Genomic DNA, 19,159 nt, shown 5'->3' on the forward strand with positions numbered 1-19,159 from the left:
CTCATCCCGGGGGCATCCGGGGTCTCCCAGGACCCGCCCAGCTGCACCTGGCCTCTCCGGTCCCCCTCAACCACCCCCCCCCCCGGGCAACCGCCACTGTCCTCGGCCAGGACCACCTGCTCCAGGGAGCAGCAAACCTCCCTCGGTCCCAGCCCCACGGCACCGTGGGCTCCAGTCACTCCTCCCCAGGCCAGGCGGGCCCAGGGTTTGCATCGGGTCGGAGTCCTGCCCAGCGCCGTTCCCAGAGCAGCCAGGCTGGGTGGAGACGCTTGACGGGACCCCCCCCCCCCCCGGCCCTGACACCCCATTGCCGGCCGGCCGTGGTCCAGTGCCCCCTGCTGGATGGGATGGGACCTTCCTCTGCCAGCGTGAGGGCCCTGCCCATCACCTCTGGGCTGCAGCCCCTGCCTCGCCGAGCGGCGGTTTGGGACTCCACCCACTACTGCACCCAAGGGACGGGGTCATTGTTATGGTCGGTGCTTTAATGGGGGCTTAGCCCCCGATGTCAGGCTGTTCCCAGCCCCCCGGACCAATCCTGCCCCTCCCCCAGCCCCCAGATCAGTCCTTCCCCCCCAGGGGTGGGCACCATCCTGCGCCCCTTGCCGGGGGGGGCAGGGCCCCCTGAGCTGCTTGGGTCCTTTTCTTCCCCCGCCACGGAGTGAGACTGGCCCCACCTGGCGGGGGTGGGGGGGTGGAGAGCCCCACCTGCAGCAGCTCTGATTGGCTGCTCTACCCAAGGGGCGGGGCCAGTCAGAGGTGTGTCCCCTGGCGCTGTGCTGCACGCTGCCCCCCCAGTCACAGTTACTGCCCCCTCGCCTCCAGCACTGGGCCATCCCACGGCAGGCGCGGGGCAGGCAGTGTGGGGCAGCTGGCATGGGGTGGGGTCCTGAGGCAGATGTGGGGCAGGTGTGACTAGGTGGCCCAGGGAAGGTAGTGTGGGGGCATGGGGCAGGGGTCACAAGGTAGGTGTGGGGCAGGCCGCATGGGCCAGGTACAATGGGACAGAGGTCCTGAGGCAGATGTGGGGCAGGCATCCCAGAGCAGGTGAGGGGCACCGTGGGGTGAGTGTGGGGCCAGCAGACAGTGCCTGCAGCAGGGGAACAACTGAGAGAACCGGGGCTGGAAGGGCCGGGAAGGGCTATTCCTGCCCATGGGGGGAGCCAGGGAGCGAGGCCACTTCTGAGGCAGGGCAGACCCTGGCAGGGGGCTCGGGGCATGGCCAGGGGGTGTGGAGCTCAGGCTGGGGCTGGGAAATGGGGCTTAAATAGGAGGGTTCATGGATCAGGCAGGGGGATCAGGGGCCACGGGGCGCAGGGCTCGGGCAGGGGGACAACAGGGCGCAGGGCTCGGGGAGGAGGCTGGGGGACCACGGGGCACAGGGCTCGGGCAGGGGGCGGGGGGGCCACGGGGCGCAGGGCTCGGGCAGGGGGCTGGGACACAGAGTCTCTGTCTCTGGCTGCCTCAATAGTTTAAACTCCTCAGTGATCTTGGGCACATTGGTCACGTGCCCTGCAACGCTGTCCCCCCTGCAGCCTCCGTCACAACAGCGCCCCAGGGATTGCCCCATCTCTGGTAAAGGAGCCGTACTTACCGGTATTCCTGGCCTTGCTAGTGTTACTGCCACCACTGGAGCATTTCATTTCAAAGGGGAACTACACACAAACAAGGGGGTTAGCTAAAGGGAAATTAAAAGGTACAGAGACTAGAGTGAAATCCCTGCAAGCTGCATGGGCACTTTCTAAAGACACCAGACTAGAGGCCCAACTTAAATCTATACCCCAAACTAAAAAACCTAGTAGGAGAACCAAAAAAGTGCCACCGTGGTTAAACAAGAAAGTAAAAGAAGCAGTGAGAGGCAAAGAGGAATCCTTTAAACAGGGGAGTTAAATCCTAGTGGGGAAAATAGAAAGGAGCATGAACTCCGGCAAGTGAAAATATAATTAGGAAAGCCAAGAAAGAATGTGAAGAACAGCTGGCCAAAGACTCAAAAACTAACAGCAAAATGTTTTTAAGTACATCAGAAGCAGGAAGCTGGTAACCAGGGCCGGCTCCAGACCCCAGCGCGGCAAGCACGCGCGTGGGGCGGCCCTTTCCCGGGGGGGTGGCAGGCTGGGCCGGCGGACCTGCCGCAGTCATGCCTGCGGGAGGTCCACCGGAGCCCCGGGAGCAGCGGACCTGCCGCAGGCATGACTGCGGAGGGGATGCTCGGCCGGCGGCTCCAGTGGACCTCCCGCAGGCATGACTGTGGACGGTTCGCTGGTCCCGCGGCTCGGCTGGACCTCCCGCAGGCACGTCTGCGGCAGCTCAACCGGAGCCGCCGGACCAGCGAACCGTCCGCAGCTGCGGGAGGTCCAGCCGAGCCGCGCGACCAGCGGACCCTCCGCAGTCATGCCCGCGGGAGGTCCGCTGCTCCCGTGGCTCCGGGGCGCCTCCCGCGCATGACTGCTTGGGGCGGCCAAATTTGTAGAGCCACCCCTGCTGCTAACCAACCAGTGGGGCCCTGGACGATCGAGATGCTAAAGGAGCACTCGTGAATGAATTCTTTGCATTGGTCTTCACAGCTGAGCGTGTGAGGAAGATTCCCAAACCCCAGCCATTCTTCTTAGGTGACGGTTTTACAAAAGGTAGATTGTGCCAAACCAACCTGATCTCTTTTGAGAAGGTAACAGATTTTTTAGTCAAAGGAAACACAGTGGATCTAATTTACCTCGGTTTCAGTAAGGCATTTGATACGGTTCCACATGGGGAATTATTAGCTAAATTTGAAAAGATGGGGATCAATCTGAAAATTGAAAGGTGGATAAGGAACTGGTTAAAGGGGAGACTACAACGGGTCGTACTGAAGGGTGAACTGTCAGGCTGGAGGGAGGTTACTAGTGGAGTTCCTCAGGGATCGGTTTTGGGACCAATCTTGTTTAATCTTTGTATTACTGACCTTGGAACAAAAAGTGGGAATGTGCTAATAAAGTTTGTGGATGACACAAAGCTGAGAGGTATGGCTAACACAGAGAAGGACCGGGATATCATACAGGAAGATCTGGATGACCTTGTAAACTGGAGTAAGAGTAATAGGATGAAATTTAATAGTGAAAAGTGCAAGGTCATGCATTTAGGGATTAATAAATTGGGGACGCATCAGTTGGAAGTAACGGAGGAGAAGGACCTCAGAGTATTGGTTGATCTCGGGATGTCTGTGAGCCGCCAAGTGATATAGCCATGAAAAAAGCTAATGCGGTCTTGGGATGCATCAGGTGAGGTATTTCCTGTAGAGATGGTATGATGGGATAGCCTAATTTTGGCAATTAATTGATCTTTGACTACTAGTGGTAAATATGCCCAATGGTCTGTGATGGGATGTTAGATGAGGTGGGATCTGAGTTACTACAGAGAATTCTTTCCTGGGTGCTGGCTGGTGAGTCTTGCCCAGTTGCTTAGGGTTTAGCTGATCGCCATATTTGGGGTCGGGAAGGAATTTTCCTCCAGGGCAGATTGGCAGGAGCCCTGGGGGGTTTTCGCCTTCCTCTGCAGTGTGGGGCACAGGTCACTTGCTGGAAGGTTCTCTGCACCTTGAAGTCTTTAAACTATGATTTGAGGACTTCAATAGCTCAGACACAGATTAGGCGTTTGTTACAGGAGTGGGGTGTGAGATTCTGTGGCCTGTGTTGTGCAGGACGTCAGACTAGACGATCATAATGGTCCCTTCTGACCTTAGAGTCTATGAGTCCAACTGTCCCAGACTGAGGTGTCGTCAGAAGAGGTTTTGGAACAAATTGATAAATTAAACAGTAATAAATGGTCAGGACCAGATGGTATCACCCAAGAGCTCGGAAGGAACCCAAATGTGAAATTGCAGAACTACTAACTGTGCTCCAGGGGTGATCCCAGCAATTACAGGCCAGTGAGCCTAACTTCAGTACTGGGCAAACTGGTTGAAACTATAGTAAAGAACAGAATTGTTAGACACAGGGATGAACACCCATTGTTGGGGCAGAGTTAACACAGCCAGGGCCTGTGTTAGGCCCTGCCTAGGGCCACTGGCGTTCTAGGGGCGCCTCACCTCTATAAAACTGTGCAACACAAAGGTCAGCTGTGGGGGGTGCTGAAAATGCTGTGCTGGGGGGTGCGAAAAGTGTAAATCTGGCCCTGAACACGGCTTTTGTAAAGGGAAATCCGGCCTCACCAGTCTACTAGAATTCTTTGAGGGGGTTGACAAGCATGTGGACCAGGGGGATCCAGTGGCTATAGTGGACTTAGATTTTCAGAAAACCTTTGACAGGGTCCCTCACCAAAGGCTCTTAGGCAGTCAGCTGTCATGGGATAAGAGGGAAGGTCCTCTCATGGGTCAGTAACTGGTTAAAAGACAGGAATAGAGAGAGGTGAAGAGTGGGATCCCGCAGTGCTCTGAACTGGGACCAGTGCTGTTCAACATTGTGACAGGTTCCCCTTGGGGTGTCACCTGGAACTGGGGTACCACTGAGTCCTCTGACCCACCAGCCAGGACTCCCTCTCACAGTGTACTGCTGTGACAAGCTACACAGCTCTCCAAGCCTGCACTTTCACCAGCATTCACACCGGTCGGGACACTCCCAGGTGCAGTCACATGCAGGCTCTCTGACCACCAGCCTCCTAGCCTAGGACCCCAGAGCAGTACGTCCTGCCCTGGTCAAATCTGGCCAGTATATGGGTTTAACACCTGGTCATAGAATCATAGAATCTCAGGGTTGGAAGAGACCTCAGGAGGTCATCCAGTCCAACCCCTGCTCAAAGCAGGACCAATCCCCAACTAAATCATCCCAGCCAGGGCTTTGTCAAGCCTGACCTTAAAAACCTCTGAGGAAGGAGATTCCACCACCTCCCTAGGGAACCCATTCCAGTTCCACACTCTCCCTCAGTGTGACAAGGACTTGTGGTAACCAAGCTGAGATTTCCCCCAGGCACCTTAGTTCAATGCACATTGGTTTGGATTAAAACATAAAGTAAGTTTATTAACTACAAAAAGATAGATGTGAAGTGATTATAAATGATAGCAAACAGCTCAAAGCAGACCCCTGTTTAAGGCATAAGCTGCCTTTGCTTTGCAGCTTGGGTTTGCCAGGTTTTCATACACAGGCTAGAATCCCTTTAGCCCGGGACCATCACTTCCCCAGTTCAGTCTTTGTTCCTCTGGTGTTTCCAGGTGTGGTGGTGTAGGGAGAGTGAGGTCCCATCATGATGTCATTTCCCCCTTTTGTATCTTCTTCCCACTCGCTGGAAATAGGGTGACCAGACAGCAAGTGTGGCAAATCGGGATGGGATGGGGGGTAATAGGAGCCTATATAAGAAAAAGACCCAAAATCAGGATTGTCCCTATAAAATCAGGACATCTGGTCACCCTAGCTGGAAAGCTCCTTTGCTGTGACCTGGGTCAGACCGTTCCCATGGGGCAGTGCTCTCTCAGAGAGGTTTCTATTGCACACAGTTCCTGGGGTGATCCTGGTGCTCGTGTGCATTTCCTCAGTGAGCCATTAACATTGTTTGGCCTTGTTACTGTTGTACCTGAAAGGTTGCTTGGGGGTGTTTTCAACCTCACGGCATGTTTCAGTAACACCTACATAGCCAAACTTCATAACTTCATGTACGTTAGTTAATAGCACATACAATCCAGTGAGAGATTACTGGCCAGCAGATCAAGACGTTTAGAATGACACCTCACAGGGCAGACTCTGTGTAAAACGTAGCCTCATTATATGAGAGTGGTGAATATGGGGGTGCCAGGGTGTCACAAATATATTCATAAACCATTTGGAAAAAGGGGTAAACTGTGAGGTGGCAAAATTTGCAGAAGATACGAAACTACTCCAGCTAGTTAAGCCCAAAGGAGACTGTGAAGAGTTACAAAGGGATCTCACAAAACTGGGTGACTGGGCAACAAAATGGCAGATGAAATTCAAGGTTGATAACTGCAAAGTAACACACATTGGAAAACATAATCACAGCTATACATACAGAGGTGAAAGTAAGCCGGTCCGGTCCGGTCCGGCGTACCAGCAAGAGCCAGTACGCTGGGCTGGACCGCACCGGCTTCCACGGCGGGGATTGAAAGGGCTCTGGGCTGCCCACCGCTGCGGGCAGCCCAGAGCCCTTTGAATCCCGGCTGCAGCTGAGATTTAAAGGGGTCAGAGCTCCCCGCGGCTGGGGGCAGCCCAGAGCCCTTTGAATCCCGGCCACAGCTCCGGCAGCCGGGCAGGGGCCAGGATTTAAAGGGCTCATAGCTCCCCTCAGCGGCAGGTGCTCTGGGCCCTTTAAATCCCTGCCCCAGCCCCGCAAAGCTCGGGGTTCCCCCCAGCGGCCAGAGCCCCGGGCCCTTTAATTTGCCCCTGAGCCCTGGGGGGCTCCCAGCCACCTCTGCAGCTGGGAGCCCCTGGTTGATTTAAAGGCTCTGGGTCTCCCAACCACAGCCGGTGCCCCAGGGCCTTTAAATCTTGAGAGGCCCCGCCCCTTCTGGATGAGGCCACGCCTCTTCTGGACGAGGCCACGCCCCCTCAGGACTCCGGCAGTACCGGTAAGTCCTGTAAGTTACTTTCACCCCTCTATACATATGAAATGATGGGGTCTAAACTAGCTGTTTCCACTCAAGAAAGATCTTGGTGTCATTGTGGAGAGTTCTCTGAAAACATCCACTCAATGTGCAGCGACAGCCAAAAAAGCGAACAGCATGTTGAGAATCATTATGAAAGAGATAGATAATGAGACCGAAAATATCAGATTGCTGCTATATAAATCCCTGGTACGCCCACACCTTGAATACTGCATGCAGATGTGGTCGCCCCATCTCAAAAAAAATCTATTGGAATTGGAAAAGGTTCAGAAAAGGGCAACAAAAATTATTAGGTGTATGGAACAGCTTCCATATGAGGAGAGATTAAACAGACTGGGACTTTTCAGCTTGGAAAAGAGACGACTAAGGCGGGATATGGCAGAGATCTATAAAATCATGCCTGGTGTGGAGACAGTAAATAAGGACGTGTTCTTTACTCCTCCTCATACCTCAAGAACCAGGGGTCATCAAATGAAATGAACAGGCAGCAGGATTAAAACAAACACAAGGCAGTATTTCTTCACACAACGCACAGTCAGCCCAGGGAACTCCTCGCCAGGGGATGTTGTGAAGGCCAAGACTATAACAGGGTTCAAACAAGAACTAGAGAAGTTCCTGGAGGACAGGTCCATCAATGGCTATTAGCCAGGATGGGCAGGGATGGTGTCTCTAGTCTCTGTTTGCAGGAGCCGGGAATGGGCGACGGGATGGATCACTGGACGATTCCCTGTTCTGTTCATTCCCTCTGGGGCACCTGGCATTGGTCAATATCAGAAGACAGGACGCTGGGCTAGATCAGTTGTCACCAACCCGTCGATCACAATCGACTGGTCGATCCTGGAGCTTCTGCCAGTCGATTGTGATCTCTGGGATGCTAAAAGCCCAGTGGCGCAGCAGGGCTCAGGCAGGCTGCCTGCCTGCCCTGGCCCCATGGTGCTCCCGGAGGTGGCTGGCTGCTGGCACGTCTCTGCGGCCATGGGGGCAGGGGGGGAGCTGGCTCCGTGTGCTGTCCCCTACCCCAGGGGCCGCAGAGACGTGCCAGCAGCCAGTCACTTCCGGGAGCGGCATGGGGCCAGGGTAGGGAAGCAGCCTGCCTGAGCCCTGCTGTGGCTGGTTGCGAGCTGCCCGGGGTAAGCACCTCCCGGCCGGAGCCTGCACCTCGCACCTGCTCCTTCACTCCACCCCCCTGTCCCAGCCCAGACCCCCCTCCTGCACCAAACTCCCTCCCAGAGCCCATTCCCTTCACTCCTGCACCCCAAGCCCCTGCCCCAGGCTCAGCCCAGAGCCCCCTGCCCCAGCCCGGTGAAAGGGAGGGAGGGGGGAATGGCGTGAATGGGTCGGGACAGATCCTGGGTTGATCTTACATTCCAGAAGTGATCTTGTGCGTAAAAAGGTTGGAGACCACTGGGCTAGATGGACCTTTGGTCTGACCCCGCCTGGCTGTTCTTTGGTTCACTGATGCTGTTCACTCTTCCCTCACCCAAAATGCCATGCAGGGTTGGTGCAGGGTTGGTGCAGTTGAACAGCTGCTGCCTGTGTTCCACCCCAGAGGTGGCTGTGGGGGAGCACGGGGGTAAATACAGTACCAGACACATGCAGGGTAATTTCAGTTCCTCGGTGCCCCACAGTAGGGCGCTCACTGATTCAGTTACTCAGGGTTGCTTAGCTAAGGTGTGGAGCCAAGAATTCATGCCCACGTATGTGGGGCAGGGACGTACCACAGGTAGGAGCTGGGCAAGGAGTTACGGTGTGTAAAGCAAAGAGAATGTGGGGAGTTGGTAAGATTCATGAAGACTGAAAAATCATGGCGATCGGGGGAGGTCCCGGACGACTGGAAAAAGGCTAATGTAGTGCCCATCTTTAAAAAAGGGAAGAAGGAAGATCCAGGGAACTACAGGCCAGTCAGTCTCACCTCAGTCCCTGGAAAAATCATGGAACAGGTCCTCAAGGAATCAATTCTGAACCACTTAAAGGAGGGGAAAGTGATCAGGAACAGTCAGCATGGATTCACCAAGGGCAAGTCATGCCTGACTAACCTAATTGCCTTCTATGATGAGATAACCGGCTCTGTGGATGAGGGGAAAGCAGTGGATGTGCTATTTCTGGACTTTAGCAAAGCTTTTGATACAGTCTCCCACAGTATTCTTGCCAGCAAGTTAAAGAAGTATGGGCTGGATGAATGGACGGTAAGGTGGATAGAAAACTGGCTAGATGGTCGGGCTCAACGGGTAGTGATCAATGGTTCCATGTCTAGTTGGCAGCTGGTATCAAGTGGAGTGCCCCAAGGGTCGGTGCTGGGGCCGGTTTTATTCAATATCTTCATTAACGATCTGGAGGATGGTGTGGACTGCATCCTCAGCAAGTTTGCAGATGACACTAAACTGGGAGGAGTGGTTGATACGCTGGAGGGTAGGGATAGGATACAGAGGGACCTAGACAAATTGGAGAATTGGGCCAAAAGAAATATGATGAGGTTCAACAAGGACAAGTGCAGAGTCCTGCACTTAGGACGGAAGAATCCCATGCACCGCTACAGACTAGGGACCGAATGGCTGGGCAGCAGTTCTGCAGAAAAGGACCTAGGGGTTACGGTGGACGAAAAGCTGAATATGAGTCAACAGTGTGCCCTTGCTGCCAAGAAGGCTAATGGCATTTTGGGTTGTATAAGTAGGGGCATTTCCAGCAGATCGAGGGATGTGATCATTCCCCTCTACTCAGCACTGGTGAGGCCTCATCTGGAGTACTGTGTCCAGTTTTGGGCCCCACACTACAAGAAGGATGTGGATAAATTGGAGAGAGTCCAGCGGAGGGCAACAAAAATGATTAGGGGGCTGGAGCACATGACTTATGAGGAGAGGCTGAGGGAACTGGGATTGTTTAGTCTGCAGAAGAGAAGAATGAGGGGGGATTTGATAGCTGCTTTCAACTACCTGAAAGGGGGTTCCAAAGAGGATGGATCTAGACTGTTCTCAGTGGTAGAAGATGACAGAACAAGGAGTAATGGTCTCAAGTTGCAAAGGGGGAGGTTTAGGTTGGACATTAGGAAAAACTTTTTCACTAGTAGGGTGGTGAAGAACTGGAATGGGTTACCTAGGGAGGTAGTGGAATCTCCTTCCTTAGAGGTTTTTAAGGTCAGGCTTGACAAAGCCCTGGCTGGGATGATTTAGTTGGGTTTGGTCCTGCTTTGAGCAAGGGGTTGGACTAGATACCTCCTGAGGTCCCTTCCAACCCTGAGATTCTATGATTCTATGAACCAGCTGCGTGACTCAGTTTCCCCACTCCCTGGGTACTGCTGCGAGCCCCGGGGGTGAAGTGTTCACTCCTGCTCTGGGATGGAAGGCGTGAGCTGCTGGGATCTCCAGGAGATTCTGTTCAGGTTGCTGATTCCCCTGGGATTCTCCGTCCCATGGGTGGCATGGCCATGTGGCGGGATCCAGGCTGGCGTGCCGTGCTAAGGGTCCCTGCGTGTTTGTGCGGCTGGCGGTGACTAGGCCGGGGAGGGCAGGATTCGCTCCATCCTGCTAGTGCATGTCCCTGTCTGTCTCTAACAGCCCGAGGACGGCGTAGGCCAGCTGCCCAGCCCCCGCCCAGGCTGGGAGATGGACCAGCAGCTACGAGAGCGGTGGCTGCAGGAGGAGCGGGAGTATCTGCAGAGCATGGCGAGGCGGACAGGCACGCAGGAGCAGGGTAAGAGGGACGGGGTGCCCCTGGGGGGGGGGCATGTGGCTTTCCCCACACCCCTGCTGACTACAGGGCTTACCTCTGAGCAAGGTAGCCCCCGGCTGGGTCCATCACCGGGCCCTGCCAAGCTCGGCCTGGCCTGGCTGAGGTTCCTTGTCTAATCGGTGTTTTGCACACAGGGCTGCCTAGCGGCTGACCAGTGACACACTCTGAGCCATTAGCGATTCTCTTCAAGACGGGAGAGATTCCATAAGACTGGAAAAGGGCAAATCTAGTGCCCATCTCTAAAAAGGGAAATAGGGACAACCCAGGGAATTACAGCCCAGTCAGCTTAACTTCTGTACCCTGAAAGATAATGGAGCAAATAATGAAGCAATCACTTTGCAAACACCTAGAAGATAATGAGGTGATAAGTGACAGTCAGCATGGATTTGTCAAACCAACCTGAGAGCTTTCTTTGACTGGGTAACAAGCCTTGTGGATGGGGGGAAGCAGTAGATGTGGTCTATCTTGACTTTAGTAAGGCTTTTGATACTGTCTCGCATGACCTGCTCATAAACAAACTGGGGAAATACAACCTAGATGGAGCTACTATAAGGTGGGTGCAAAACTGGTTGGAAAATCGTTCCTAGAGAGTAGTTATCAGTGGGTCACAGTCAGGCTGGAAGGACATAACGAGTGGGGTCCCACAGGGATCAGTTCTGGGTCCAGTTCTGGTCAATCACTTCATCAGTGATTTAGATAATGGCACAGAGACCTAGCTGGGAGGGGTCGCGAGTGCTTTGGAGGACAGGATTAAAATTCAAAATGATCTGGACAAACTGGAGAAATGGTCTGAAGTAAACAGGATGAAATTCAATCAGGACAAATGCAAAGGACTCCACTTAGGCAGGAACAATCAGTTGCACACATACAGAATGGGCAATGGCTGCCTAGGAAGGATACTGCGGAAAGGGATCTGGGGGTCATAGTGGATCACAAGCTAAATATAGGTCAACAGTGTAACGCTGTTGCATAAAAAGCAAACCTCAGTCTGGGCTGTATTAGCAGGAGTGTTGTAAGGGCAAGACACGAGCTGTGATTCTTCCGCTCTGCTCTGCGCTGATACGGCCTCAGCTGGATTGTGTCCAGTTCTGGGCGCCACATTACAGGAAGGATGTGGACGAATTGGAGAGAGTCCAGAGAAGAGCAACAGAAATGATGAAAGGTCTAGAGAACATGACAACAGACCATACGAACGCCTGCGCCGGGTCAGACTAAAGGTCCATCTAGCTCAGTGTCCTGTCTTCTGACAGCGTCCAGTGATCCATCCCCTGTCGCCAGAGGTGCTGACATCCCCTCTGCCTGGTGGGTGCTCGAACCCCCCCCACCCCTGGCCCGGCTCCCCCTGCCTCTGCCCCGTCCTTGCCCCCCTTCCCCGAAGTCCCTGCCCCGCGGGCTCTGGGAGAGAGCTTGGGTGTAGGGGGGCTCCAGGCTGAGCCTGGGGCAGGGGCTTGGGGTGCAGGAGCTGGTGTGGGGGATGCCACGCTGACCAGTCCGTTACGAGTCTCTGACTCATGCTGGTTTTCTAATGACACGGAGCCATCCCGTAACAACTGGGTCGTCTGGCTGTGGCTGGTCCAAAATCCTTGAGTCATCGTCTTGTTCTGCATCCACCATCTGTAGGGTTTGCTGGGTTAATTGATCTTTCTGCTCTCAGCTGCAGATGGCCACGGTTTCTGCTGAACTCTCCTCTGTCGGTCTCGAGCACGTAGGATCCGGGCTCCGAATTCTTTTTATTTATGACAGTTGGGGCTGTCCGGCCTTTTTCTTCATCCAGTTTGACATGAACGTGGCCAGTAGCTTCTGTCCCCGCAGGTCTCTGAGTGACACCTGTTGTAAAAGTGTCCACAAGCTCGTGTGGCTGTTTTATCTGATTGGCTGGGCCCTGTGTAGGCAGGGTCGTTTCCAGAGCTGGCACAGTAGTTCTGAGTTGTCTTCCCGTCAGGCGCTGTGCTGGGCTGTATCCAGTAGCTGCTGCTGGTGTTTAGCTGTAGCTCAGGAGAGCAAGGAATGGATCTCCCTGCTGTGGGTTTTCTGGGCTGTCTGCACAGCTGTCAGCCTCTCCATTCGCTTGTGGGTAACGTGGGCTGCCAGGAAAATTATCAAAGTCACATTTTGTCCATGTGACGTTATTGACATAAACTGTAACCATATAGATCATGGGCTCTGTACTGGTATCTCAGTGTGTTTGATTCTAAGAAGCCTCAGTGAAGCATTTGGGCAGCTTCTTGAGAAGGGGCAATTCTCAGGAAGTGCCCAATCAAGAAACACTTACCTGACAATGGACTTTGGGAGACTCCAATCCACATCTGAGCTGTCCTGGGAACTTTCAAACTAACATGTAAACAATGGCGTTGGCCTGTAAAGAACTGAGTCATCATGGACATGTGGCTTGCCCATGTGACTCCAGGCTCCATCTTGCTGCTGTGATTGTCCACAGGGCAGAGACTATAAAAGGCTGCTGCATCTCCTCCATCTTGTCTTCAATCCTGCTTCTGACCTCTGGAGGGACTTTGTTACAAACAGAAGCTCTACACAAGGGACTGAATGACCCATCCCAGATGGGGATGTTCCAGAGACTTGATTTGAAACTGCAGTTTATTCCATCGCTGCTACAAGCCTGAACCAAGAACTTTGCCATTACTGTATGTAATTGATTCCATGTAACCAATTCTAGCTCTCATCTATATTTCTGTCTTTTATGAATAAACCTTTATATTTTAGATTCTAAAGGATTGGCAACAGCGTGATTTGTGGGTAAGATCTGATGTGTATATTGTCCTCGGGGTGGGGCTTGATTCTTTGGGATTGAGAGAATCTTTTTTCTTTTACTGGGGTGTTGGTTTTCATAACCATTCATCCCCAGGACGAGTGGCACTGGTGGTGATACTGGGAGACTGGAGTGTCTAAGGGAATTGCTTGTGTGACTTGTGGTTAGCCAGTGGGGTGAGACCAAAGTCCTCTTTGTCTGGCTGGTTTGGTTTGCCTTAGAGGTGGAAAAACCCCAGCCTAGGGCTGTAACTGCCCTCTGTTAAGCAATTTGTCCTGAATTGGCACTCTCAGTGGGGTCCTGCCAGATGCAGCATTGTCACAGTGGCGTAGTTGTGCAAGGATCCACAGAGCCAGGTCAATGAAGCTTTGGGTCAGAACCTCACGCTGTCCAAATTGGAATGTTGGTATTGAGAGTTTGGTTGGTTGAAGAGCAGTTGCAATGGGTGAGCAAAGAGCGTATGAGGCCTTGGCAAAAAAGCCCTGGCAGATTTGTGTTCAGAAAGGGGATGATCTGTAGCTTTCTTGCTAAAGCTCAAGACCTGAGAGAGCTGTTAATGGCCAGTGATCAGGAGGCAGGAGCACGGCCCTTACCTGATGCTACAGAAACTGCAGAAGCAACTGGAATGCAAAAGGCAGCAAATAAACTGCAACTGGAGCATGAACAGAAACTAGCAGATCTGCGATTGCTGGACAAGCAAAAGACGGCCGAGGTAGAGAGAGAAGCCAAAGAGCGAATGGCTGAATGGGAAAGAAAGAAGGAGGCTGATGAGAGAGAGGAAAGGGCTCGTAGGGGGTAGGGGGCGTCCGGAGCTGCTGGCTGCTGAGAAGAGGGTTCGCCAGATGCGACAAGAAATTGCCAGACTTCAGCTCCAAGTCAAAGAAGCAAGGGAAGAACAGCAGAGACTGTATCCTCTCGAAAGTCCAGTTTGTAACAATGTGGGTATGTTGTGTAACTCTGAGCAGTGGTCTGGGGGTAACCAAATGTGCCCCAACACGGCCACCTTGTATGTCAATGCTGTTACTGTGAGGTCAGTAGAAGGTGGCCCCATAAATTATGCCCGTGCTCTGTGTGGGAGTGGTCATGGAACATTCATAGAGAGTGTAAAGGTCAATGGTCAAAGCTGTTTAGGGCAAGTTATGGCTTCCACCATCACTCTTGTTAAAGCAGATCTGGTCAAAGAGGAAGATTATTTACCAAATCAGAGTGTGAATGTTGTGATCCTCTGTGAGTTTACTGTGCATGTGCCTTTAGCCAGAATCCACCTCGAATGGAACAGGGCTCAGCATGAAGTGAGAGCTGGGGTAGGGAAGTTATTGCCTAAGGAGCTTTTGATTGAGGAAGATGTTAAAGCTTTGTTCAGTCCAGGTAGCCAGTCACAGGAGAGGAATGATCTTAAACCTGGGTCTGTTACGGGCAATGACTTGCCTGGGGAGGGTTTCTCCAATTGTTTGTCTGAGGAGAAGAGCTGTTTGGCTGTGAATGAAGTGTCTGAATGTCTGTCTGATGTCTCAGGAGTGAATCTGGAAGTAAATAAAGCACAGAAAGTTTTCATTAATCAGGACAATGTTTCTCAGGAGCAGATTCAAGTGGATGGTCAGTGGGAAGCCCTCGCTGAGGAAGGAGAGGGGAGATTTGTGATGGGTGATGGATTGGTGGCTGGTACAGCTCATAAAAGGGAACCTGAAGAGGGTGACTGTGATTTGCTGGAAGTGGCTCAGTGGAGTGAAAAGAGAGGCAGCTTCTCCGTGGGGAGTGGCCATGGGCCTGGTAAGGAAGCTGCCCCACTCTCCCAGTATTCGGCTGTAACCAGCTCTGGGTGCTGGGACAAGGGAGAGGGAGGCAGGGAAAGTTTGGAGGAGCCCAGGCAGCCTTGTGAGCTGATGGCTTGGTCTAGTCAGCAGTTTGGGAAGGGAGGGATAGTGGAAGATGAATGTCCCTATCCCTTACCTGTGTCCTGTGTGGAGAAATGTGACAGTGAAGGGAATGTGCCTGTCTCTGTCAGGGGTATTGACTTGCCTATGGAGGGAGCTACCTCGGTCTCCAAGCAGTTGTCTGTGAACAGCCCTGTGTGCTGGGACAAGGGAAATGAGATCCCAAGCTGGGTGTCTGGTGAAGGGGAAGGTTTCAGAGCAGAGCCGTGTTAGTCTGTATCAGCAAAAACAGCGAGGGGTCCTCGTGGCACCTTAGAGACTAACACAGTTATTTGGGCAAGAGCTTTCCTGGGCTAAAACCCACTTCATCAGATGCATGGAGTGGAAAATACAGTAGGAAGATATATAGATATATATCTATATAATACACACACACACACACAGAACATGAAAAGATGGGGATTGCCATACCAACTCTAAGGAAACAAATCAGTTAAATTGAGCTATTATCAGCAGGAGAAGACAACCTTTGTAGTGATAATCAGGATGGCCCATTTCAAACAGTGGACAAAAAGGTGTGAGTAACAGTGGGGGCGAAATTAGCATGGGGAAATAGTTTTTACTTTGTATAATGACTCAGCCACTCCTAGTCTTTATTCAAGCCTAATTTAATGGTGTCCAGTTTGCAAATTAATTCCAATTCAGCAGTTTCTCATTGGAGTCTGTTTTTGAATTTTTTTTTAGGTCTAATTGAGTGACCAGGGAGGTTGAAGTGTTCTCCGACTGGTTTTTGAATGTTACAATTCTTGATGTCTGATTTGTGTCCATTTATTCTTTTGCATAGAGACTGTCCGGGCATTGCTGGCACATGATGACATATATCACATTGGTAGATGTGCAGGTGAACAAGCCCCTGATGGTGTGGCTGATGTGATTAGGTTCTATGATGGTGTCCCTTGAATAGATATGTGGACAGAGTTGGCATTGGGATTTGTTGCAATAATAGGTTCCTGGGTTGGTGTTTTTGTTGTGTGGTGTGTGGTTGCTAGTGAGTATTTGCTTCAGGTTGGGGGGGCTGTCTGTAAGCGAGGACTGGCCTGTCTCTCAAGATCTGTGAGAGTGAGGGATCGTCCTTCAGGGTAGGTTGTAGATCCTTGATGATGCGCTGGAGAGGTTTTAGTTGGGGGCTGAAGGTGACGACTAGTGGCATTCTGTTACTTTCTTTGTTGGGCCTGTCCTGGACAAGGTGACTTCTGGGTATTCTTCTGGCTCTGTCAATCTGTTTCTTCACTTCAGCAGGTGGGTATTGTAGTTTTAAGAACACTTGATAGAGATCTTGTAGGTGTTTGTCTCTGTCTGAAGGATTGGAGCAAATGCAGTTGTTGGTGTCATCAGGCATCTGTATTAGGCCTGAATGAACTAAAGTCACTCCATATCTGACCCAAGTGCCCCCATCTTAAACTCTAATAGATCTAGCAGGCCAGTAACTGAGAATGGAATGTATAGCAGCTAGTTATCAGTGCAACACTGATACCAGGAGGAAATGATGAGGCCTGCTTGCACCTGGCTGGGGGGCGAGGGGGGGCAGAATAACAGTGAGACAAGATGACTGTTCACAGAAGAGTTACTAACGAGCTAAAGTGGTTTTTGCCAAGTATGATTTAACCTGCTTAGTGTAATTGCTACTTGCATGATGTATTTGCTATAGAAAAATAGACGGGAGGGGGAAGAAGGTGGGGTAAGGGGGAGGAGTGTGGGGGTAATGGGGAATGCTTAGCTGAAATCATGTATAAGAAGAGAAAAACGGCTTGTATCGGTGTGCAGGATTTGAGATTGTAATGTCTCCCTTGCACCTTATTTGGGCTCAAATAAACTTTGTCTGCTTCTCCACCTTGGTGTGTTTATTGGAGCGAAGCACACCGGGCAACGAACCCCTGTTGCTGCCTCGGGCCTCTGTGCCGGCAACACAGTTGTATTTTAGAGCTTGGCTGTAGACAATGGATCGTGTGATGTGGTCTGGATGAAAGCTGGAGGCATGTTCGTGTTCTCTGTGTATATATATCTTCCTACTGTATTTTCCACTCCATGCATCTGATGAAGTGGGTTTTAGTCCACAAAAGCTTATGCCCAAATAAATGTGTTAGTCTCTAAGGTGCCACAAGTACTCCTGTGCTTTTTGGTAAAGGAGAATGTGTCTCCAGTTCTTTGTCTGTGGAGCAGATGGAAGGTGCCTTTCAGCCTGTGAGGGTTGAGAATAGTGCAGTTGTCTCAGAGTTGGTTCTGGATTCAGCTAAAGCCCAGGAAGGGAATGGTCCTAAGTTTGGGTCTGCTGGGGAGAATGGCCCTGTGACTAGGTTGCATCCAGTTAGTGTCTTAGCAAAATCCCAGAGACCAGACAATTCTGGTGCTTATATTTTGCCAGTTGCTAATGTGTGGCTGGAAAGGGTGTAGCAACTCTGTTTGATCAGGGTGATACCCTAGCCAGGCCACAAGGAGAGCAGAAAGGTGATTTGATTGTGTTACCTACTGACAGTTTGAAACTTGTAGCAAGAAGGAAAAGATTCCTGAGCTTGTGTGTGGCAAAGGGAAGGAGAAGGCTTCTGACCTTTAATCTAGTGAGTTTGAGTTTGCCTGAAAGGGGATTGTGTAGGAATCTGCCTGATGGGCCAGGGGTGATCCTGGATGTAAGGATGTGATGGAGTAGGGACTGTCTGTGTGGCAGGGCCAGCTCCAGGCCCCAGCATGCCAAGCGCGTGCTTGGGGCAGCATGCCGCGGGGGGCGCTCTGCCGGTCGCCGGGAGGGTGGCAGGCAGCTCTGGTGGACCTCCCGCAGGCGTGCCTGCGGATGCTCCACCGGAGCCGCGGGACCCTCCGCAGGCACGCCTGTGGGAGGTCCACCGGAGCCGCAGGATCGGCGACCGCCAGAGCGCCCCCCGCGGCGAGCCGCCCTGCTTGGGGCACCGCAAATCCTAGAACTGCCCCTGCTGTGGGATGGGAGAGCCGGGGAGGACTTTAGGTGATGGACAATACCTGAGCTAGGCAGGGGGAGGGGAGGTCAACACCTTTGCCTGGGAAGCTAGACAAAGGCAGGGGGCCGGCTGGAGAGGGTTGGGTCAGTTTCGGTTTGGGGCTGGGGGGTGCAGTGCAGGGAATCCCAAGCTGGGAATTAAGCTCCCTGCACCCCCAGAAGGACCAGTTTGAGGGGTCCTGGCTGTATCTCCAAGCTCTGCTGTAGCCTGCGTTCCTGTTGTCCAATAAACCTTCTGTTTTACTGGCTGGCTGAGAGTCCCTGTGAGTCCCAGGCAGAGGGGTGCAGGGCCGGACTCCCCCACACTCTGTGACAAAGTAAGACCCAGAAAGAGTCTGTTGTTGCTCAGGAAAGTGTTCCTTTATATGCTGAGATAAGATTTTCAGGAATCATCATCATATCTGATGTGTGTGTCTGGGTGGAGGCCTAAGGCTGGACACTTTAAGAGAACTGCGTTGTTTGAATTTCTGAGTAACCAGTGAAACTGTTCTGTGCTGGTTGGTAAATCTAAGAATTGGAATAACCACCAGCTTCTGGGGTTTGTCTGCCCCGTTCTGTTTGCAGTTCACCCTAATCGAGTGACCTCAGCTGGCTCCCACCGGCAGCACCGTCACAGTGACTGTCTTCAGTAAAGTCCAAGAGGTGAACGACCTGCCTGCTGACTTGCTTCCCCATAGCATTCATTAAGGAGGGACCCTGTATATCTCCACTTCCTTTGTGGAGTTTGTTTGCTATTCAAAATCTTGCTGTGATGTTATTGATATAAACTGGGACCATATAGAACATGGGTTGCAACCAAGGTCCTGTAGTGGCACCAAATCTTAGGTAAAGGGGGTCATATAAGGTGTCTAAGACCAGGTTCTGGGTTGCTGGTTATGATTATGCTGTCTGGGTGCCTGTGTATCATTTTGTAGTTGAAGTTATAAGTATTGGCTCTATCCTGTCTGTATTTCAAATCTGTGCTGTGCTTCTGGGTGACACCCCAGACAAGTTGGTGTTAGCTCTGCCTAGCCTGCTTGATGGCCCATTAAGGACCATCAGCTACAACTGACCCATTGAGAGGAGGCAGATACGCCTTGTAACTCAGCAAAGTTTGCAGGGACTTGCCCATGTGACTGCAGACTCCATTTTGCTGGAATTTTCCACAGTAAGGACAGAGAAGTGTTCTTACACCTGGAAGAGCCTAT

The 19,159-nt window shown here is 52.2% G+C and overlaps 1 protein-coding gene across 4 annotated transcripts in view; it reads left to right on the forward strand.

The window, feature by feature from the left end:
* LOC123367685 (cGMP-dependent protein kinase 1-like) overlaps nt 1-19,159 on the forward strand; it is a 58,982-nt gene that overhangs the window by 896 nt on the left and 38,927 nt on the right. For 2 of the 4 annotated variants that reach the window (XM_045012082.1, XR_006578593.1), the window contains exon 2: nt 10,129-10,264. In XM_045012082.1, coding sequence (XP_044868017.1) covers nt 10,129-10,264 — 136 coding nt within the window. Of the gene's footprint in view, nt 1-2,578; nt 2,625-10,128; nt 10,265-12,907; nt 12,946-19,159 lie in introns of those variants that run through there. The other 2 variants (XM_045012083.1, XM_045012084.1) reach the window with 2 other exon arrangements.

The sequence above is a fragment of the Mauremys mutica genome, chromosome 3 (genome assembly GCF_020497125.1).
Source record: "Mauremys mutica isolate MM-2020 ecotype Southern chromosome 3, ASM2049712v1, whole genome shotgun sequence".
NCBI lineage: Eukaryota > Metazoa > Chordata > Testudines > Geoemydidae > Mauremys > Mauremys mutica.